Raw genomic sequence first — 19,261 nt, 5'->3', positions numbered from 1 at the left:
ATTTGGGAGAGATTACTAGGGGCTTTCTAACTCTTCCCTTTTAAAATAGTCATCCTTAAATCATGTTTTTCAGAAAGAATGTTGATCTTGATTTTCCTTATATTGATGTTGTTCGTAACAAAGAAGAGAGAAGAAAAATGCTTGGCCACACGTGTAAGGAATGTGAAACAGTAAGTACATATTTATTAGCATTCACTTTTTCCCACTTGCTTAATCTCTTTAAGTAGAGATGAAAAGCTTTCCAGCATTAAACAAGAATGCCAAATATGTGAGTGGATTTGCTAAACCCTAAAAATAATGAATGAGTTTATTTTAACAGTTTTTATGCTGTATAATTTTTATGTTGGGTTGTATTTGGAAATATTGCCTGAATATTTACCAAAAGAGGATAAATGGGAAAGCCACTGCTTCTCCTGGGATCGATATCTACTATTTGGGGTTTTGCCAGGCACTTGTGATCTAGATTGCCCATTTTAGAAAAGGATATGGGGCTAGATGGACCATTGGTCTGACCCAGTATGGCTATTTTTATTTTCTTATGGCTATTTTTGGTCTTCATGTCACTTACTACATTACATACAAATCTGACCAGCTTTAAAAAAAACCTTTCATACTACATAATCAAGAGAGTTGCCTTTCACCGTTCCTTATCTCTACAGACCATTCCCTACCAGCAGATGGAAACTAGGAGATTCTGAGTGATGTCATTCTATAAGGTCCTGTGCAATCCTAAACTAGCCAGTATTTCTTAGTTTCCAGCAAATGGTAGGTGATTACGTGCAGTCTTGGTTTGCTTAGATCATGATTTGGTGTGCTGCTTTGGCCCTATGGTTCAAAAAAGATAAACTATAGAAGAACAACAGACATGAGTATGGTTAAAACAAAAGAGAAACTAAAAGAGAATTTTTAGCAGATTATGCGAGCCATAACCAGCCTTGGTGTCTGTACCCTGTGGGTGTACATGCCATCTTTCGAGTCCCTCCCCCAACTCCACCTCCATCCTGCAGTCTGGAGTTGGGGCTGTGCCTTACACACATATACCCAGCTTGCTGGGAGGGGTTCATTGAGAGCTCCTCTGAGGGAGGAATTAAATTATCAGCCAACAACAAAACAGAAACATGAAGGCAGATAAAGGCCAAATGGCCCATCCAGTCTCCTCATCCACAGCATCCACTATCTCCTCCCATATGCCTATCCCATGCTTTCTTGAACTCAGACACAGTATTTGTCTCCACCAGGAGACTAGTCCAGGCATCTACCACCCTTTCTTTAAAAAAGTATTTATTTGGATTATTCCTGAGCCTATCACCTTTTAACTTCATCCTTTGCCCTCTCATTCCAGAGCTTCTTTTCAAATGAAAGAGATTGGCCTCATGCACATTTCTGTTACGTCCCTTCCGGATTCCATACGCGACGGTGTTCAATCCCAACTAGAGAGTTGCGCAGGGAGAGAAATCCCACCCGTCCCCACCAAAGTCCCACCCGTCCCCGCGAGGAATCCCTCCATCCCCACACGTCCTCGCGAGGAATCCCCTTTGTCCCTATAAACTACAGAAATAGTTATTTCATTTAATTATGCTACTGAATTAAAGGCTCTGGTAGAAACCCATTTACAAATAAGCAAAAAGACTATTAATTTGAAAATATTAATTGGGAAGAATACATACTTTGTAAACGGGTTTCTACCAGAGCCTCTAATGTTTATAAATTTTTATCAACACAACTAATATACTACTTTATCCTAAAGCAAAAAAAAAGAAATAGAATTTTTTTCCTACCTTTGTTGCCTGGGTTTCTGCTTTCCTCATGTTCTCATTCAATTCCTTCCATCTACTATCTTTCTTCTCTCTGCATCTTCCATTTGCTTTGTTACTGTGCCTCTCCCTTTCTCCCCCCTTCCAAATTGGTCTGGCACCCATCTTCTTCCCTCCACTCCCCCCATAGTCTGGCATCTGTGTCTTCTTCCCTGCCAGCGTCTTCTCCCCACTCTCTCTTCCCCATTTCCTTTCAGCGTCCTTCTCCCCCCCATCTTCCCCATGTCCTGTCAGAGTCCTTATCCCCCCTCTGTCTTCCCCATGTGCTTTCAGTGTCCTTCTCCCCCCTCTGTCTTCCCCATGTCCTTTCAGCGTCCTTCTCCCCTCCCCCATCTTCCCCATGTCCTTTCAGCGTCCTTCTCCACCCCTTTGTCTTCCCCATGTGCTTTCAGCGTCCTTCTCCCCCTCTCTCTTCCCCATGTCCTTTCAGCGTCCTTCTCCACTCTTTGTCTTCCCCAGTGCTTTCAGCGTCCTTCTCCCCCCTCAGTTTTACCTTAAGCGTCTTTTCCTCTCCATTCCACCTTTCCTCCCTTTCTCCCTCCCTGCCCCTTACCTTTGTGGCACTTCCCCGCCCAACTGACAACAGAACAGACCCGGTCCGACAAACCTCCCTGCCCTGTAGCCGCGAATCTAAATTACCTTCTTACAGCAGCTGGAGTATTGAAACTGCTGTAAGAAAGTAATTTAGATTCGCGGCTACAGGGCAGGGAGGTTTGTCGGACCGGGCCTGTTGTCGGTCGGTCAGTCGGAGGAAGCGCCACAAAGATAAGGGGACCTGGCCGGCTGTGCACCCCCCTCCCCTATGGCTACACCCGGGGCGGACCACCCTCCCCGCCCCCCCTTGGTACGCCACTGCCGATCGCAGCACACAGCCGATCAGAACGGAAGTCTTCCCAATGTCAGTGCTGACGTCGGAGGGAGGGAGGGCTTTGCTTAAGCCCTCCCTCCGACGTCAGCGCTGACATCGTGGAAGACTTCCGTTCCGATCGGCTGTGTGCTGCGGCAAGGCAGGTAGGGAGAAGACGAGCCTCGCATCCAACCCCGCAGGAACCCCGCAACCCTTGGAGGCGTCCCCATGGGATCCCCGAGACCCTAGGGGTCGTCCCCATTCCCGTGCAGCTCTAATCCCAACCCGCAATCCAGGAGTTGCAGAAATCCTAGCTAGAGCCATATCCAGTTTCAATTTCTGCAAGCAATCTATACAGAAGTCTTTTGAGTTGCTCTGCTTCTTTTTCTTTTCTTTTTTTTTTTTTGCTTAAAGTTCGTCTTTTTCGGTGGCTTAAGTGTTTTGAGACCCTGAAGGAGAATTCCGGTTGGACCCCTTTCTTGAGGACCCTCAGGATATGACTACAGGACTTTAAAAACAGGACTTTACAAAAGACAGGCCAAGCTTTTTTTCTGTATAATTTCATCTTGCAAGAATTCTGGAACAGAAGCTGTTTTCTTATGTAGCAATTTCCCCCTGCCTCTGTTGTTCGAGATAAGGAACATACAGCACACAATGCAGGTGTTACAACACAGCACAGATGCTTGCTGTATGGAAAGAAAATTTTAATACCAGTGCTTAGCTGGAAGACAGACACAGGCTGCAGGTGTGAAGCAATCAGCAGCGATTCCTGTGTTTCTGGTATTCTCTGACCAAAGGTGAAAGAATAGACAGCAGGCCAGGCATGAGGCCTAAGCATTGTATGCACAAAACTGCAAAGTTTGGACAAGTGATAAGGTTGTCCTTCTGACAGCCACTGTAAGATGAACTAACAACCTTTTGGACATCAGATAATGCAGATAACACAGAACTACAGTTGCCGAGGTTTAAGGAACTACAAAAGAACAGTATGATCTGCAAGTATGCAAAACCACAGCACCTAGAGGGCAGAGAGGGGGCCTTTCTCGGAATTGGGTGGTGGTCATGCATAGATAACTTCTGAAAAAAGCCCCAAGCAAAAGGGTGTCCAAGGCAGATAATATTAGGTGGTTTTTTGGCGCTTTTTGGACATACATAAATGGAAAATTGCTTTAAGGACATTCGCAGATGTTAATAGCTTTTACGTCAATTAGGGATATAGCCAATTATATGCAGTTGTAACCACTTAATTCTGTTAATGATACTAACAAATCAGATTAGCACCTGATTACTTGTGATAATGCTAATAACCAATCAGATACTTTCTAATAGATTGTAATGCATGGCTGATAATATATCAACTCATGTAAGATGAGAAAATGACACAGATAGGGTATTTTTCCACATACCTGCAGGGTGTGGAGTTTTATCTGATCGGTGACACTTCTGAATGCTGATAGTCTGTTTTTCTTTTTACATGCTGCTTCTTATTTTATAATAAATCTATACTTTTATGCAACAGCATTCCTGGTGTGGCCTGAGTCATTTTTTATGGAAATGGTCTAGCAGCCTCCCTTTTCCATCTAGATGGAAACTGACTCAGGCCACATCAGGAATGTTGTTGCATAAAAGTTGAGGGTAGGGTTCAGGTCCCCACCTCCCCAGACTCCAAATCACTATTTTTTATTTTCACTTTTTGTTTTTGCCGTTTTTGTGTAAATTTGCTGGCAGCAGCAGCCTTGGATTTTAAACAATCATTTTTTCAAGGTTTTATTTCTTTCTCAAAATCTCTCAATTTGATTAAAAATGGTTTGGGATGGACTCCCCAGTCCCTAATCTGTTGAAAGTGTACCTTGGTTGTGCCAAATTGGCGCTGAATGTGCGACTGTATACTGCGTGCCACAGCACACTGGGGGACGGGGCGGGAGCTTTGGGCTTTACCTCCTTCAGGTCCCCCAGGGCTGGGGAGCTGACACAGGTCTGCGATTTCAGGGAAATATCTCACCCGGAAGCTATTCTGGGGTTTGGCGCCAAACGCCTACTTTTCGAATCTGGGGACTCTTGATGCGGTGCAAGTGCCTCCACAGGGCCCTGCAGTGCTCACATTATGCTTTTCACATTATGACTTTTTTCTACTCCTCTGGAAAATGTATTCTTCGTACCCAGCTCGTTGAACACAACCAGTGGGCACATCGGTTTTGTTTAGCCTAGTTGTGCTAGTGGCAGAGCTCCATTTTAGGAACCGTCTCGTCTGGTTATGGCAGAGCTCGATTGCATTATGCCATTTGGATATTATGCCGCTTTTGTTTCCTGACACTGCTTTTGTTTTAGATCTGGCTGATACCCTTGCTGGGACTAGTCCATACGGTCACCCTGGGAGTTCAGTTTTGGCTGAGGACCCCTCCGTCAGCAGACCTTTTATGGATTTGTCCACCCTTTTACTGCTGGGATTCTGAAAAAGCAAAAAAAAATAATAATCTCTTCCTTTTTCCACCATCCACAGCTTCTTGGTCTGGTTAAAGGTAATAGAATGCCCAGGCTGCTCTTTCGGGCTCTCTCAAGCTATTTTTTTCTCCTCTGGCTCCTACTGTTCTACAATTTTGAGCACCCTAAGGTGGATTCCACTGTGGCACAGGATACCCAGCGCACAGCTCTCCCTGGTATTGGAAGAGTAGTGTCTATGGACTCCTAGGATCGCACAGTGGATATATATATATATTTTTTTAATTTTAATGGCTTCTTCAGGCTTTATGGCAGCAGACTCCTTTGTGGTGCATGCCTATCATGTGAGATTATGTAGGGTGTCCTCTGTGGAAGTGGTTGTTTGTCTCCAGCTAGTGCTGGATGGTGTGGATTATGTGGTGAATGCCCTTTCTGATCTCAGTCCTTAAAACTTATGCGGTATCTGCTTGCTGACCTCTTTAAATCTGTACTTGGGCTAGGGATGCTGCCTCCAAGGCCACGTTAAACAGACTTCCTTTCAAGAGTCAGCTTCTTTTTGGGACATGTCTGGATGATCTCATGGCTGGTGTTGCTGATCACCACCCTAAGTCTCTCCCTGTGAACAAGTCTTGCCAAACTTTGGGAGAGGATGGGCTCTTCTTCCCAGAGATATTCCCAGGGATATAGTTGTGACAATACTTCCAATTCCAACCATCCTCTGACATCCGGATCCCGGGCAGCTAATGCTCCTAAACAGCCCTTCAAAGGGCTGTCTAACTCAGTTTTACTAGGAGTGGACTTGCATGTCCTCAGATAAATGGATGCGAGACATCATTCGGGAGGGGCATATGAAAGATTTATTTTGCCCACCTCTAGATTTGTTTCTGAACTTGTCTGCAGGTCAGCCGGAAAAGGAGTCAAAGGTCCACACTACTTTGCAGTGTCTCTTCAACATCCAAGCACTAGAACCTGTTCCAGAACATGGCTCAGGCTTCAGCAGATACTCTTTATAATTCATTCCAAAGTACAATTGGAGGACTGGAGGCCTGTTCTGGATCTCATGTCAGCCACTTGCTTTCTGTGCATTCCTTATTTCCGAATGGAAGCCATGGGTAGAGTCTCCTGGGGAGTTGAATCTCACGGAGGTTTTCCACCATATTCCAATATTTCTGGAGCATTGCAGATTTCTGCATTTCCATGTTCTGCAACAGCATTTCCAATTCACAGCTCCGTCTTTTGGCACTGCGACAGCACCCTGTGCTTTCACCAAAGTGATGATAGTTGTGGCGACTTTTCTCCGCAGGCAGGTTGTCCTATTTCCTCCTTGCGTCTGTATTTACCGAAGATGATATATCCAATATACCAGAAGCCGACAAGTTATACACAGGAAACAAAGACAGGAAACTGACATGGTCGACAGTCAATCTAGAAGAGGTATGCAGGCAGATTGATAGGCTTAAAAATGATAAATCCCCGGGACCGGATGGCATCCACCCGAGGGTAATCAAGGAACTGAAAGGAGTTATAGCTGAACTGCTTCAACTAATCTTCAACTGAACCTAAAGACCTTTGAGTCTGACTTCAGTACCGGGAAAGATGGTAGAGGCGCTGATAAAGAACCACATCATTGATCACTTTGACAGACACAATCTGATGAGGACCAGCCAGCACGGCTTCAGCAAAGGAAGATCTTGCTTGACAAACTTACTGCACTTCTTCGAGGGAGTTAACAGGGTGAGGTCATCGACATTGTATTTCTGGATTTTCAGAAGGTGTTCGATAAGGTCCCACATGAACGACTACTTCAAAAAAAATTGCGAGCCATGGAATGGAGGATGATATACTCACATGGATTAAAAACTGGTTGGTGAATAGGAAACAGAAAGTGGGGGTAAATGGACAATACTCGGACTAGAAAAGCGTCATGAGTGGAGTTCCGCAGGGTTCAGTGCTCGGGCCCATGCTCTTCAACATATTTATAAACGACCTGGAAAGTGGTACGACAAGTGAGGTGATTAAATTTGCAGACGATACAAAGTTATTCAGAGTAGAGAGGACACAGAAGGAATGCAAAGACCTACAACAAGACATAAACACACTCGAAAAATGGGCCGCGAAATGGCAAATGAGGTTCAACGTGGATAAAGTTCAAGGTGATGCATGTCGGTAACAAAAATCATATGCACGAATACAGGATGTCCGATGCAGTACTCAGAGAGAGCCCCCAGGAAAGAGACTTGGGAGTACTTAAGAACATAAGAAGTGCCGCTGCTGGGTCAGACCAGTGGTCCATCGTCCCCAGCAGTCCGCTCATGTGGCGGCCCCCATGTCAAAGACCAGTGTTCTAAATGAGTCCAGCCTCACCTGTGTAAGTTCCAGTTTAGCAGGAACTTGTCCAACGTTATCGTGAATCCCTGGAGGGTGTTTTCCCCTATAACAGACTCTGGAAGAGCATTCCAGTTTTCTACCACTCTCTGGGTGAAGAAGAACTTTTACGTTTGTACAGAATCTATCCCCTTTCAACTTTAGAGAGTGCCCTCTCGTTCTTCCTATCTTGGAGAGGGTGAACAATCTGTTTATCTGCTAAGTCTATTCCCTTCAGTATATTGAATGTTTCGATCATGTCCCCTCTCAGTCTCCTCTTTTCAAGGGAAAAGAAGCCCAGTTTCTCCAATCTCTCACTGTACAGCAACTCCTCCAGCCCCTTAACCATTTTAATTGCTCTTCTCTGGACTCTTTCGAGTAGACAAGTCAATGAAGCCGTCTGCGCAATACACAGCAGCGGCGAAAAGGGCGAACAGTATGCTAGGAATGATTTAGAAGGGGATCACAAACAGATTGGAGAAGGTTATCATGCCGTGTGCCGGGCCATGGTGTGCCCCCACCTGAAATACTACATCCAACACTGGTTGCCATACATGAAAAAGGACATATTACTACTCGAAAGGGTCCAGCGAAGAGCACCAAAAATGGTTAAGGGACTGGAGGAGTTGCCGTACAATGAGAGGCTAGAGAAACTGGGCTTCTTCTCCCTTGAAAAGAGGAGACTGAGAGGGGACATGATCGAAACATTCAAGATAATGAAGGGAATAGACTTAGTAGATAAAGACAGGTTGATCACTCAATCCAAGGTAGAGAGAGAACGAGAGGGCACTCTCTAAAGTTAAAAGGGAATAGATTCCGTACAAACATAAGGAAGTTCTTCTTCACCCAGAGAGTGGTAGAAATCTGGAACGCTCTTCCAGAGTCTGTTATAGGGAAAAACACCCTCCAGGGATTCAAGACAAGGTTAGACAAGTTCCTGCTGAACCAGAATGTATGCGGGTAAGGCTAGACTCAAATAGGGCACTGGTCCTTGACCTAAGGGCTGCCACGTGAGCAGCTGCTGGGCATGATGGACCACTGGTCTGACCCAGCAGTGGCAATTCTTTTTTTTTTATCATTAAATGTTTATTGAAAATTTTTGAAATATAAAACAGAGATTTGGATATCAGCGACATCAGAAATGCAAAACCAATAAAATCAAGTAACAATCAGCATAGCAAGATAGCACAAGAAGCAGAAACCACCAGTGCAACAATTCTGATACCCTCCCTCAAACAGAACCCCTCATCTCTTCCCCCAACCCCAGAAACCTGAGCACACCAATGGGGGACCTCCTGTTGTTTCTTCAGGAGTTCACCCCAACCACCGCTCAAAAGGCCGACTTCCGACCAACAGGGAACAGAGGCTCATCCCATATAGCATCAAAAATCGATGGGACTACCCCTACTCCCCAACGCCTACGCGTGTCACACCACAATTTCAAAAGGTGATCCAAAAAAGGATTCCCCGACCCTCCAGGGATACTCCACCAGGGGAAGATAACCAAAGCCGATACTTCAAGCGATAAGAACCCACGAAATGTTGCTCCATGCGTACCACAATTTTAGAGTCTGCTATCTCCTAATCCAACAAAAGCTGTATTTGAGCGGCCCAAAAATACCAAAACAAATTAGGCACAGCGCGCCCCCCACACAACCAGGCATCCCATAATGCTCTCCTAGAAAGACGAGGGGGTCTCCCCTGCCAATAAACCTAAAAAACAGGGCATGTAATTGTTTCAAAACCAAAGATGGGACTGGAATCGGTAAGGTTTGGAACAAAAAAAGTAAGCAGGGTAAAACATTCATTTTTATAACTGCAATTCTACCCCACCAAGACAACAATAAACCATTCCAACGTTGAATGTCATTCCGAATCTGTTGAACAATCTTATCATAATTCACAGCATACAGTTGGGTTAAGTCGGTGGGCAAGCAGATCCCCAAATATCTAATCACCCCCGGAGCCCACCAGAATGGGAACCGAGCAGAGAACCGTTGTATATCCTCCTCGTCCAAAGTAACACCCAGTATCTCAGATTTATCCTGTTCACTGTGAACCCCGATTCCCTCCCATATTCTGAGAAAAGGTCAACGAGAATTGGCAGGGAGACCTCCGGGTCGCGTACATACAACAAAACATCATCTGCGAACAGGGCTATATGATGTTACAGATCACCAACCCGGACCCCTGCAGATCCACATGTTTCCGAATACGAATAGCCAGAGGCTCCATGGAGAGAGCAAATAAAAGGGGAGACAAGGGACAGTCCTGTCATGTTCCCCTAGCAATGGAGAAAAAAATCTGTATAATCCCCATTAATCCGAATATTAGTCCTCTGGGCCCTATAAAACGCCTGCACCCAAGCTAAGAAGAAAGAGCCTAACCCCTTCCTGTGCATCACCTGCCATAAAAATTCCCAATCTACTTGATCGAAAGCCTTCTCGGCATCAATCACCAAAACGGCGATTTTATCAGATGTCTGCCGGGCTGCCCACAATAAATGTAACGTTAAGAACATAAGCAATGCCTCCGCTGGGTCAGACCTGAGGTCCATCATGCCCAACAGTCTGCTCATGCGGCAGCCCAACAGGTCCAGGACCTGTGCAGTAATCCTCTATCCCCTTTTCCAGCAGGAAATTGTCCAGTCCTTTCTTAAACCCCAGTACCGTACTCTGCCCTATTAAGTCCTCTGGAAGCGCATTCCAGGTGTCCACCACACGTTGGGTAAAGAAGAACTTCCTAGCATTCGTTCTCCTAATATTATCACTAACCTGACGAAGTTGAATAAATCCAGATTGATCCATATGGACCAACTTTGGCAGGAGCTTACCCAAGCGAAGAGCTAAGACCTTCGCTAGAATTTTTGCATTAGTATTTAACAGTGATATTAGATGGTATGCACCACACCCTAATGGGTCTCTACCCATCTTGAGCAGGACTGAAATCCCCTCCTCACCCATGGAGGAAGGCAAGGGGGAACCGCCCCTCACCCCATTTACAACTCGAACCAACTACGGGGCCAAAACATCACGAAACTGTTTGTAGAATTGATTAGTATACCCGTCGAGCCCTGGTGATTTCCCCAACTTCAGGCTAGCAATAACACCCATGACCTCCCCTAATGTTGATAGGTTCATTAAGGAGTTCGCGGTCAGACACCGACAATCGAGGATGCGGTATCGCAGACAAATAGCCCGTTATAGCAATGACGTCCCGCCCGGCCGATGCACGATAAAGGGCAGTATAGTAAGAAAGAAAAACTTTTCGGATGGCCCGATCGGTGCAGTGCGTTATACCCGTGGAATCCGGTATAGGTAATAGCCGCCCTTGCTTGCTTTAGCTTAATAAATTGGGCTAAGCGCTAACTGGATTTATTATTATACTCATAAATCGTTTGTCACAACCGCAAAAACTCATATTTTCCAGCTGCAATAAGGAAAGCTCTGCACGGATCTTCAAGAGTTGTTCATACCCCAAAGGGTCCTGGTGTCTCTGATGTAAACCCCCCAAGCACACCAATTGCTTGTGAAGAGACAAAGATCATTGAGCTTGCAAGCGTTTACGGCAAGCCCCCCATTTAAAAAAGACTCTGTGGACCACCACCTTCATCCCACAAAATAGCATCATTAATCGTAGCATTATCATTATGCTAAAGATACTGGTCCACGGCAATACCCACCTCCACGGCAAGACTCAATGAGCCGCCAAAAATGATGTCCCCCTTCCCCCCAAAATCCCATACAAGTTATCCAGACCGGTGCGTGATCCAAAATCTGGATTTGACCAATCTTTGCTTGTCGTATCCCACCCCACATGTTACGATGAGCCCATATCCCATCTATACGTGCATAGGATTGGTGTGCATGTGAATAATGAGTGTAAGAGCGTTGCGTGGGATGTGAAATTCTCCAGCAATATACTAAACCCAAAGAGGAGAACAAAGACAGTAAAGCCCTGCGGGGAGCCCTAGAAGGTGGACGTGATCCTCCAGAGCAGTGGTCCAGAAGCACATCAGGAGTGACATTAACGTTCCCACCACGATAAATAGAACCCCCTGCAAAACCCACCAACTCTTCTCTAATAGAGTCATAGAACCCAGCTTGACCCATATTAGGACCATAAAGCCTAATAATAGTGATTGGATGCCCTTGAAAAAAGCTAAAAGAGCCAAGCATCGACCAGCAGCATCCCGATATACTTGATTCACTACTAGTCCTAACCCCTTTCGTATAAGTATAGCAAGTCCACCCACTTTTTTCCATGATCCAGTAGCGGCAATTCTTATGTTCTTATGATTAGTTGGACCGAGCTCTGTTTCGACAGGAGTGTGAAAGTGCAATGGAGACAATAGTGTCTCTGCTATAGGCTTTAGGTTGGACTGTCAATTCCAGAAGAGCTAGTAAGCAGGGTAATTGGACACAAGTGGACTCTTAAGCAGCAGTCCCTGTGTGGGTGGCAATTAAACTGCTAGCTTTGCTCTAGGTGTGTAAAAAGTACATGGAAAATGACACATGATGTAAAAGGTTCCAAAACATTATTTTTTATTAATTATTCATATTAATTCTCAAAAGATTTATTACGTCATCGGGAGATCTTTACAGATGCCAAATGCTGGCCTTCCTGACAAAGATCTCAACCCGATAATTCATTGCTCCCCAATATGTACCTTTTGTCCTGCATGACATCATTACTTGTCAGCCAATCCATTAACAGAGGCTGTCCTTAGATTTGGACAAAGGAAATTCCTTTACAAGTTTTTCAACCTCAAAGACATAGTTTTTAAAGTCATATTTTTGTTTACATTAATTTCCAAATATGCATAAACATTTTATAACATACCCAATACTCTTTTTGTCATTCTCATAAAGGTATTTCAAGAGAACCTGCATTTTTGAAAAGTGCTGAAAAGTTATGTCCCTGTCAGCAAAGAAAAGGAGGAGGGCTATTCCCCCCCCTGCTCTGAGCTTTGCAAAAACTGACAGTTTCAAGTTTCACTGACACACACACAGACTCAGAAACCCCAGACCCCTTCCTATGCTGGTAGGCCTCTAGAGCAGGGGTAGGGAACTCCGGTCCTCGAGAGCCGTATTCCAGTCGGGTTTTCAGGATTTCCCCAATGAATATGCATGAAATCTATGTGCATGCACTGCATTCAATGCATATTCATTGAGGAAATCCTGAAAACCTGACTGGAATACAGCTCTCGAGGACCGGAGTTACCTACCCCTGCTCTAGAGGGTTTCCATGGTAACAGTGTTCCTGGCTTTAACCTAACCGTTTCCAGATGTTGCCTAAGGATTTCTCCTTAAGAGTTTCTTTAGGTTTAAAATATATAAAATATGTTTTTCAAAACCCACTCTTTTTTAGTATACCTTCACACATCATTCATATATCATTCATTCGGGGCCCCATTCACACACAACGCGATATATTGTATTCATACTTAATACAAGAAAGCTTTTCTTCTATGCCCAGTATTGGAATGTGAAATCAGGCTACCCAGCTCAAGCACATCTGTTATCAATTAGACCATGAAGCTCAAGGCGGGAAAACCTGAACAAAGAAACGCAGAGAGAGAGAGAAAGAAACATGGAGGCAGTTTAATACCTCCATGTATTATATATATCCTGATTTCCTCTATGGTCTGGCTCACCTAACACCTTACACAAATAGTGAATACCCCTTTTCCTATGCTATATATCGGTTTCCTGATCTTTTGCTTATTATCCTGACTTTTTCAAAGTGTTAAATGTATTTGCATGTATATAAGACCCTCTGATCAGAACTAGGAAGGTCTCTGTCATGCTCTGCTAACGCTTCTGCGTACTGTGCGTTAAACCAGGCCTCTTCACCAGTTGACGCTGTTCCAGTCCTTGGAGTGGCTGGGCCTTCCCTTTGACACATGACAGGGTTGTGTGTTTCTTACCAAGGCACGCGGATACAAACTACAATTCCAGATCAGAGATCTTCTGGTCTGTCCGGCTCTCACGGCCTGGCCTTGTCTACAGGTGACGGGGTCCATGACAGCCTCATTGGAGGCAGTCCCCTGGGCCAAGAAGCACATTTGTCCTTTATAGGAGCCCTCCTCTTTCAGGAGTCTCTGCATCATCATCTCCTTCAGCTTCTGCTCCCCTGGACGGTACCAGCTCACAGAAGTTTGGGCCAGTGGCTTCAGGGAAGGGAAGGAGATGAGAGAGATCCCAGGGTATGGAAGGGAAGGAGAAAAGAGAGATGCCAGGGCATGGGGGAGATAGAAAGGAAGGAGAGGAGATATCAGACCATTGGGAAGAGGGTTAGGGAGAGAAAGGAAGGAAAAGTGATACCACAGCATGGAGGGAAGAGGGAGAGATGGAAAGGAAGGAGAGAAGAAAGATAACAGACCATGAGGGTGGGGGTTGGCTGGAGGAAAGGGAAAAGAGAGAGGGTGCTGGCCACATGGGGTAGAGGTGGGCTGGAAGGAAGGGAAGAGAGAGAGGGTGCTAACCACATGAGGTGGAGGGGATGCTGGAGGGTAGGGAGAGAGGCACTGAACTGGGGGCTAGAGCTGGAGGGGAAGGAAGAGAGGGTGCTAGACCCTTAGGGGATGCTGAACCTGCAGGGAGGAGGAGAGAGAAGGGAAGGAAAGGTGCAGAGATGGATGGTGAGCATGGAGAAAGAAGAAAATGTCAAATGGGCAGGAAATCCTGGCGAACGAGTTAACAGAAGATGAACAGAAATCAGAGCCTAGGACCAACACGATTTGAATAATAAAATGAGCAGACAACAAAAGGTAGAAAAAAAATTTTATCTTCTATTTTCTGATTATAATATGCCAGCTTTGAAATGTGTATCCTGCCAGATCTGGTGTTAGATAATGAGCACAAGCTAAGACCTAACAGTGTTTGTTTTGTTTACACATGACGGTGCCAGCGTGGGGTTGGAGAGAACAAAGGAGGTTGGGGGGGGATGACGAGGCTGCAAAATAAACCCTCTAGCTAATTTTAAAGCTATATCATAGAAATCAAATCGAAAAATTGATTCAATTGGCAAAATTGAATCAAAAAATTTTTCCTGAGTTTGACAGCTCGCCTGCCTCTGACATATTATCATTCTGTTTTTAGCTCTTTTCTGCCTCTCACCCTTCTCCTCTTTACTTTTCAGCTACCCATCATATTCTTTCACCCATTGGTTCTCCTTTTCCCCATCTCACTCCTTCCTCAATCCTCCATTTCCTTTCATCGTTAATTTACTCCCCATTACCACATTTCTACCCTGTAATCACTATCTTCTCATTCATTTCCTTGCCACCCATCTCTTCACCTTCCTGGCCTCTCCAATAGGATTCCACCATTCCTAGCATCTTCCACCCTCCACCCTTCTAGCCCAGCATCTGCTCCCTCTTCCTCTTTTTTTCTGCCCTCCTAACCTGACATCTCCCTGTCCCCTCCTGCCCTCTCCCATCCCTCACTCCCATTGTCTAACATCTATCCATCACTTCCTTTTGCTGCAGGATCCAACATATCCCTCTTTCTCCCCTCTCCATCTACTGTGTATCTCTTCCTCCCTCTCATATACCCCAGTGTCCACTTCTCTCTCTCTCTCTCTCCAAGATCTCTCTTCCTCACCCCACCCAGATTTATACTCTCCCTTTCTCTGCCATGTCCAACATTTCTCCTTTTCTCCCCGTGCACCATCTCTCCCTCCCCTCCACCCTATATCCATTTCTCCCTCTCTTCCTATGTACCATTTCTCCCTCCCCTCCACTCCTATATCCGTTTCTCCCTTCCCTCCACCCCTGTGTCCATTTCGCCTTCTCCCCATGCACCATATCTCCCTCCACTCCACCCCATGTCCATTTCTCCCTCTCCCCCCATGCACCACTCTCATCCCTCCTGCAACATATTTTATTCCTTCCCTCTCCCAACCCCACTCACAAATATTCTTTCTTGCTTCAACGGGTCAGCAGTATTTTCTACAGCTGCCTTCCGCTAACCCGGAAGCCTCTACTCTGTCATATCCCGCCTGGGCAAAACAGGAAGTTCTGACAGAGGGTGGGATGCAGCAAAGGAGAGGCTTCCAGGTTAGCTGTAGGAATTGCTTCTGCTAAGCCATTGAAGCAAGAGAGAGAAGTGCAGGATATGCAGTGACTGGGGGGAGCTAAATGCAGCAGGTAAAATTGCAGGGGTGATGGCGACGGTAGGTCCACGAATGAGTTAAGGAGGAAGGAGAGCAGTAGACCTGCACATCATACCCCCATCAGCAGTTCGTGTACTTCTTGGGGGGTATGTGTACCGCATGTTGAGAACCACTGCTGTAATTCAGAAACTTCACTATTCTCTGTTTTAAAAGCATTTCCATTAAATTACTTACCACAGAAGTCAGCCTGTAGTGGTACCCTACCTGCTCCTTACTTCTGCTTTTGTGGAGAAGGACCACATCTACCCTTCTCCTGTTCTCCGGTACCACTTCCAACTAGAGAAGCATTGAAAAGGTCAGCCAGCAAAGCTGCTAGAACTTCCCTAAGGTCCTTCATTACTCTCGGATATATGTCATCTGGCCCTATCACAATGAAAGGCAGGATTTACTTCCCCTTTACAAAAAAGATACATGGGGGCAAAAAATGGTCAAATAAGATTGTAGTTTACTAACTAGCCTTACAATTTAGTATAATACTTGGAACTTGTCAATTAAACTGTGGTGATGGACATTACCAAAGATATTTGAATTGTACCTCTGTTGATAACTTACCAATTTGTACTGATAGTATTATGCAGATCTTCCAGAAGAAGAAAGAGCAAAGAAGCTGGCTTCCTGCTCAAGGCATCGATTCCGCTACATCCCCCCCAACACACCAGAGAACTTCTGGGAGGTTGGATTTCCCTCCACTCAAACATGCTTGAATAGAGGTTAGTAAATGGGATAGACAGCAGTTTTGGTAGCATATGTTTCCCTGGAAGACACTGATACAGTGGTACCTTGGATTACGAGCATAATCCGTTCCAGGAGCATGCTCGTAATCCAAAATGCTCGTTTATCAAAGCGAGTTTCCCCATAGGAAATAATGGAAACTCGCTTTGTGCACATGCTCAAGGCCTGAGAGTTCACGTTGGACGTGAGAGTTCACGTTGGAGACACCCAGAGATAAGAAATTTTACTCCCCTCTGCCACCGACTGTATTAGTTTGGGCAAATTAATTTCTCCATGTATCTCTGAAACTCGTATACCAAAATGTTTGACTTACTTAGCTTTGGAAAATGTAGGAAGCAAGAAAGACCTATAAATATGCACACTAATATCTGAATATAGAGTATACTGTATCTAACAGCTCTGCCTTATACTGTAGGCATGTTCCAAGTTTATGTTTGCGTTTCTTAATTTTGGGGGGTCCCTGAAATCGCACCTAAATTATTTCACACTTCTATTTTTCAAGTTCTTTGTGGCCACTATTATTTTAAAATTTGTAAAACAGCGGTTATTTTTTTCTTTCTCCCATTCTGTTTGTTTCACAGCCATAAGGTGGAAAATAGGCCACTCCAGAATGTATTTTCCCTCTGAATTTTAGATAAATACAAATGTACATGGGGTATTTGATACTGTAGCTTGGATCAGAGTTTTCCCACTGATGAAACACAGGTGAAAAAGTTCAGTTTCAGTTTCTCCGAGGGTGACACCACTGAGAGAGACAACAGGGTTATGCTAATGCTGTAACAACCTCCCATTTTCTGACATTCTGGGTCTTTATTTGACAGGTTACATTAAGGAGACTCATTCTCCTTGCCAGCGTCCAAGAAGAAGGCAACCTTACAATGCAATGTTTTCCCAAAAAAGCAAAGAACAGAAGACCTAGACAATGTGGCAGAGTTGTGAAAATATTTTTCTCCATTAGATACACATAGGTACTATGAATCTGTAATTTAAAAAAACCAAAACACTTTTTAAAAAAAATATCACAGCCTGGTTTTGTAAATCAATTTCATCTTAACTGTAACATATTTGAAGCAACATCACTGTGTATTAGGATATTGCTATTTAATAATGAAATTTTTCTTTTCTGTATGTTCATTTTATTTTTGCACTTCTAAAACCAATAGGGTGCTACATTTTGCACTGGATAATTTAAAATAAACTTTGTAGTTTTACTCTTGTCCCTTTTTTAAATAATTGGGATATTAATATTTCTTTGTAATAAAAAAATGAAGGATTCTGAAGTTCTTTGTTGTCTAAATTTATTACAGACTGATTTAAACTATGATTTTTTTCTCTCCTAAACAAGAAGACTTATGTATCTTCATTTTACTTTTATTTATTTATCGGCTGCTGATCTGAAATAAAGAGTGTCCCAACAAGAGCGCAAAATTTGAATTGGGCACCATTTCCATTCTGTTGTCGAGGTGGGGCTGAAAATTTCTCATTGTGGAATCTCACATCTGCACCGACAACTACAATTCCTTAGCTGAAGGAAAAGATTTGATGTATCATTGCGGGATTTGAGCTGCACTTATGTGAAAATGTAATCAAAAATTTCATCAAAAGAGCAAGAGTGTGCCAGCAGAGTTGTGGGAAACATTTGTCAGATATTGTGTTCCACACTTATGGCCTCTTTTACAAAGCCGCACTAGCGGCCCCAAAGCCCAAAGAGATTTAAAGGGCTTCGGGGCTGTTGTGTGCGGCTTTGTAAAAGAGGCCGCTAATCGCAATTTATGCACTTTATAAAAAAATAAAAATATCAGCACTTTTAAAATGAATTGATTAATGCCAAAAGTATCAACAGCCTCCTCCTGCTGACAAATTATAAAGGGTGGGAAAGCTTCAGAATGTTAATAGACACTCCGCTATAACTATTCCTTGTCTTCTATCATCAACATTTTAAAAAACTTTTTTAGCCTCGCTTTCTACATTATATTAAAAGTACGTGGAATTAACTTCAAGGAAACTGTGTATAACTATGAAATGGAACTTAGCTTTTTTGCATGGTTGCAATTCAACAAATCTTTCCTGATGTCAGCCAGCATTTCATGATAGCAGTAAGAGGCTGTTGTTACTTTTGGCATTAATCATTTGGAGAGTATTTGTTTATTAATAAATATTTGATTTAGTCCTTCACTCCTGTTTTTTTAATTGTGATTTTACAGAATTAAGCACAACAGGTTTCTGCTGATTTTAATGCAATATTACTATTTGCTGGTTTCAACAGATTGAATATAGCACGTAGAAAAATTGGGACAATTGCCTCATTTCTGTGTTTTGTTATGCCAATATTTGTATTCCGCCTATACTTTATCAGTTCTAGGATGGATTCCACAGAATAAGAGCTGAATCAATTCATCCAGGAATCACAAAGCATTATTATAACCACAGTGCAAATTAAATATCAACTATTAAGATTACAAAATAAGTAAGTTTTTCAAGTTGTTAATAAGGTCCAAAAAGACACACTCATTAGGCCATCAAGTCAAGTGAAGGCAATTCCACAGTTGAACAATTACTCCGATTCTTCTAACCCCAGTTTGTGATTATTGATCTGTTCTTACAGTCATGGGTTCCTTTTGACAGCCATTTGAGCATTTGAAAAATGAAGAATAATACAAAGCAGGGGAAGAATTTCAAAATTCCAAATTCTTCCAGCTGTGGGAAACATGGTGGAGGAGACAAAAGTTTATCTGAATTCAAGAAAGCTTAGGACAAGTATGTTGAATATCTAAGAGAGAGGAGAGAATAGTAGATAGTATTATTATGCCTTCTAAATAAGCCATATGGTCTTTAGGGCCAAATTCTGTATAAGGCACCCTAATCAAGGACACCTAACTTTAGAATC

The 19,261-nt window shown here is 43.8% G+C and overlaps 1 protein-coding gene across 8 annotated transcripts in view; it reads left to right on the top strand.

Moving 5' to 3' along the window:
• The window catches only part of RBBP8 (RB binding protein 8, endonuclease), a 200,200-nt gene extending 182,546 nt beyond the window's left edge, over positions 1-17,654 (top strand). For all 8 annotated transcript variants that reach the window (XM_033933895.1, XM_033933891.1, XM_033933893.1 and 5 more), the window contains 3 exons: positions 74-170; positions 16,211-16,352; positions 17,196-17,654. In XM_033933895.1, the coding sequence (XP_033789786.1) occupies positions 74-170; positions 16,211-16,352; positions 17,196-17,293 (337 nt within the window). In that variant the 3' untranslated portion in view covers positions 17,294-17,654. The remainder of the gene's footprint in view (positions 1-73; positions 171-16,210; positions 16,353-17,195) is intronic.
• The last annotated feature ends 1,607 nt before the right edge of the window (positions 17,655-19,261 follow it).

The sequence above is a fragment of the Geotrypetes seraphini genome, chromosome 2 (assembly GCF_902459505.1).
Source record: "Geotrypetes seraphini chromosome 2, aGeoSer1.1, whole genome shotgun sequence".
Taxonomy (NCBI): domain Eukaryota; kingdom Metazoa; phylum Chordata; class Amphibia; order Gymnophiona; family Dermophiidae; genus Geotrypetes; species Geotrypetes seraphini.
The sequence above is the reverse complement of the archived record's forward strand: the minus strand, read 5'-3'. Positions and strand labels throughout refer to the sequence as shown.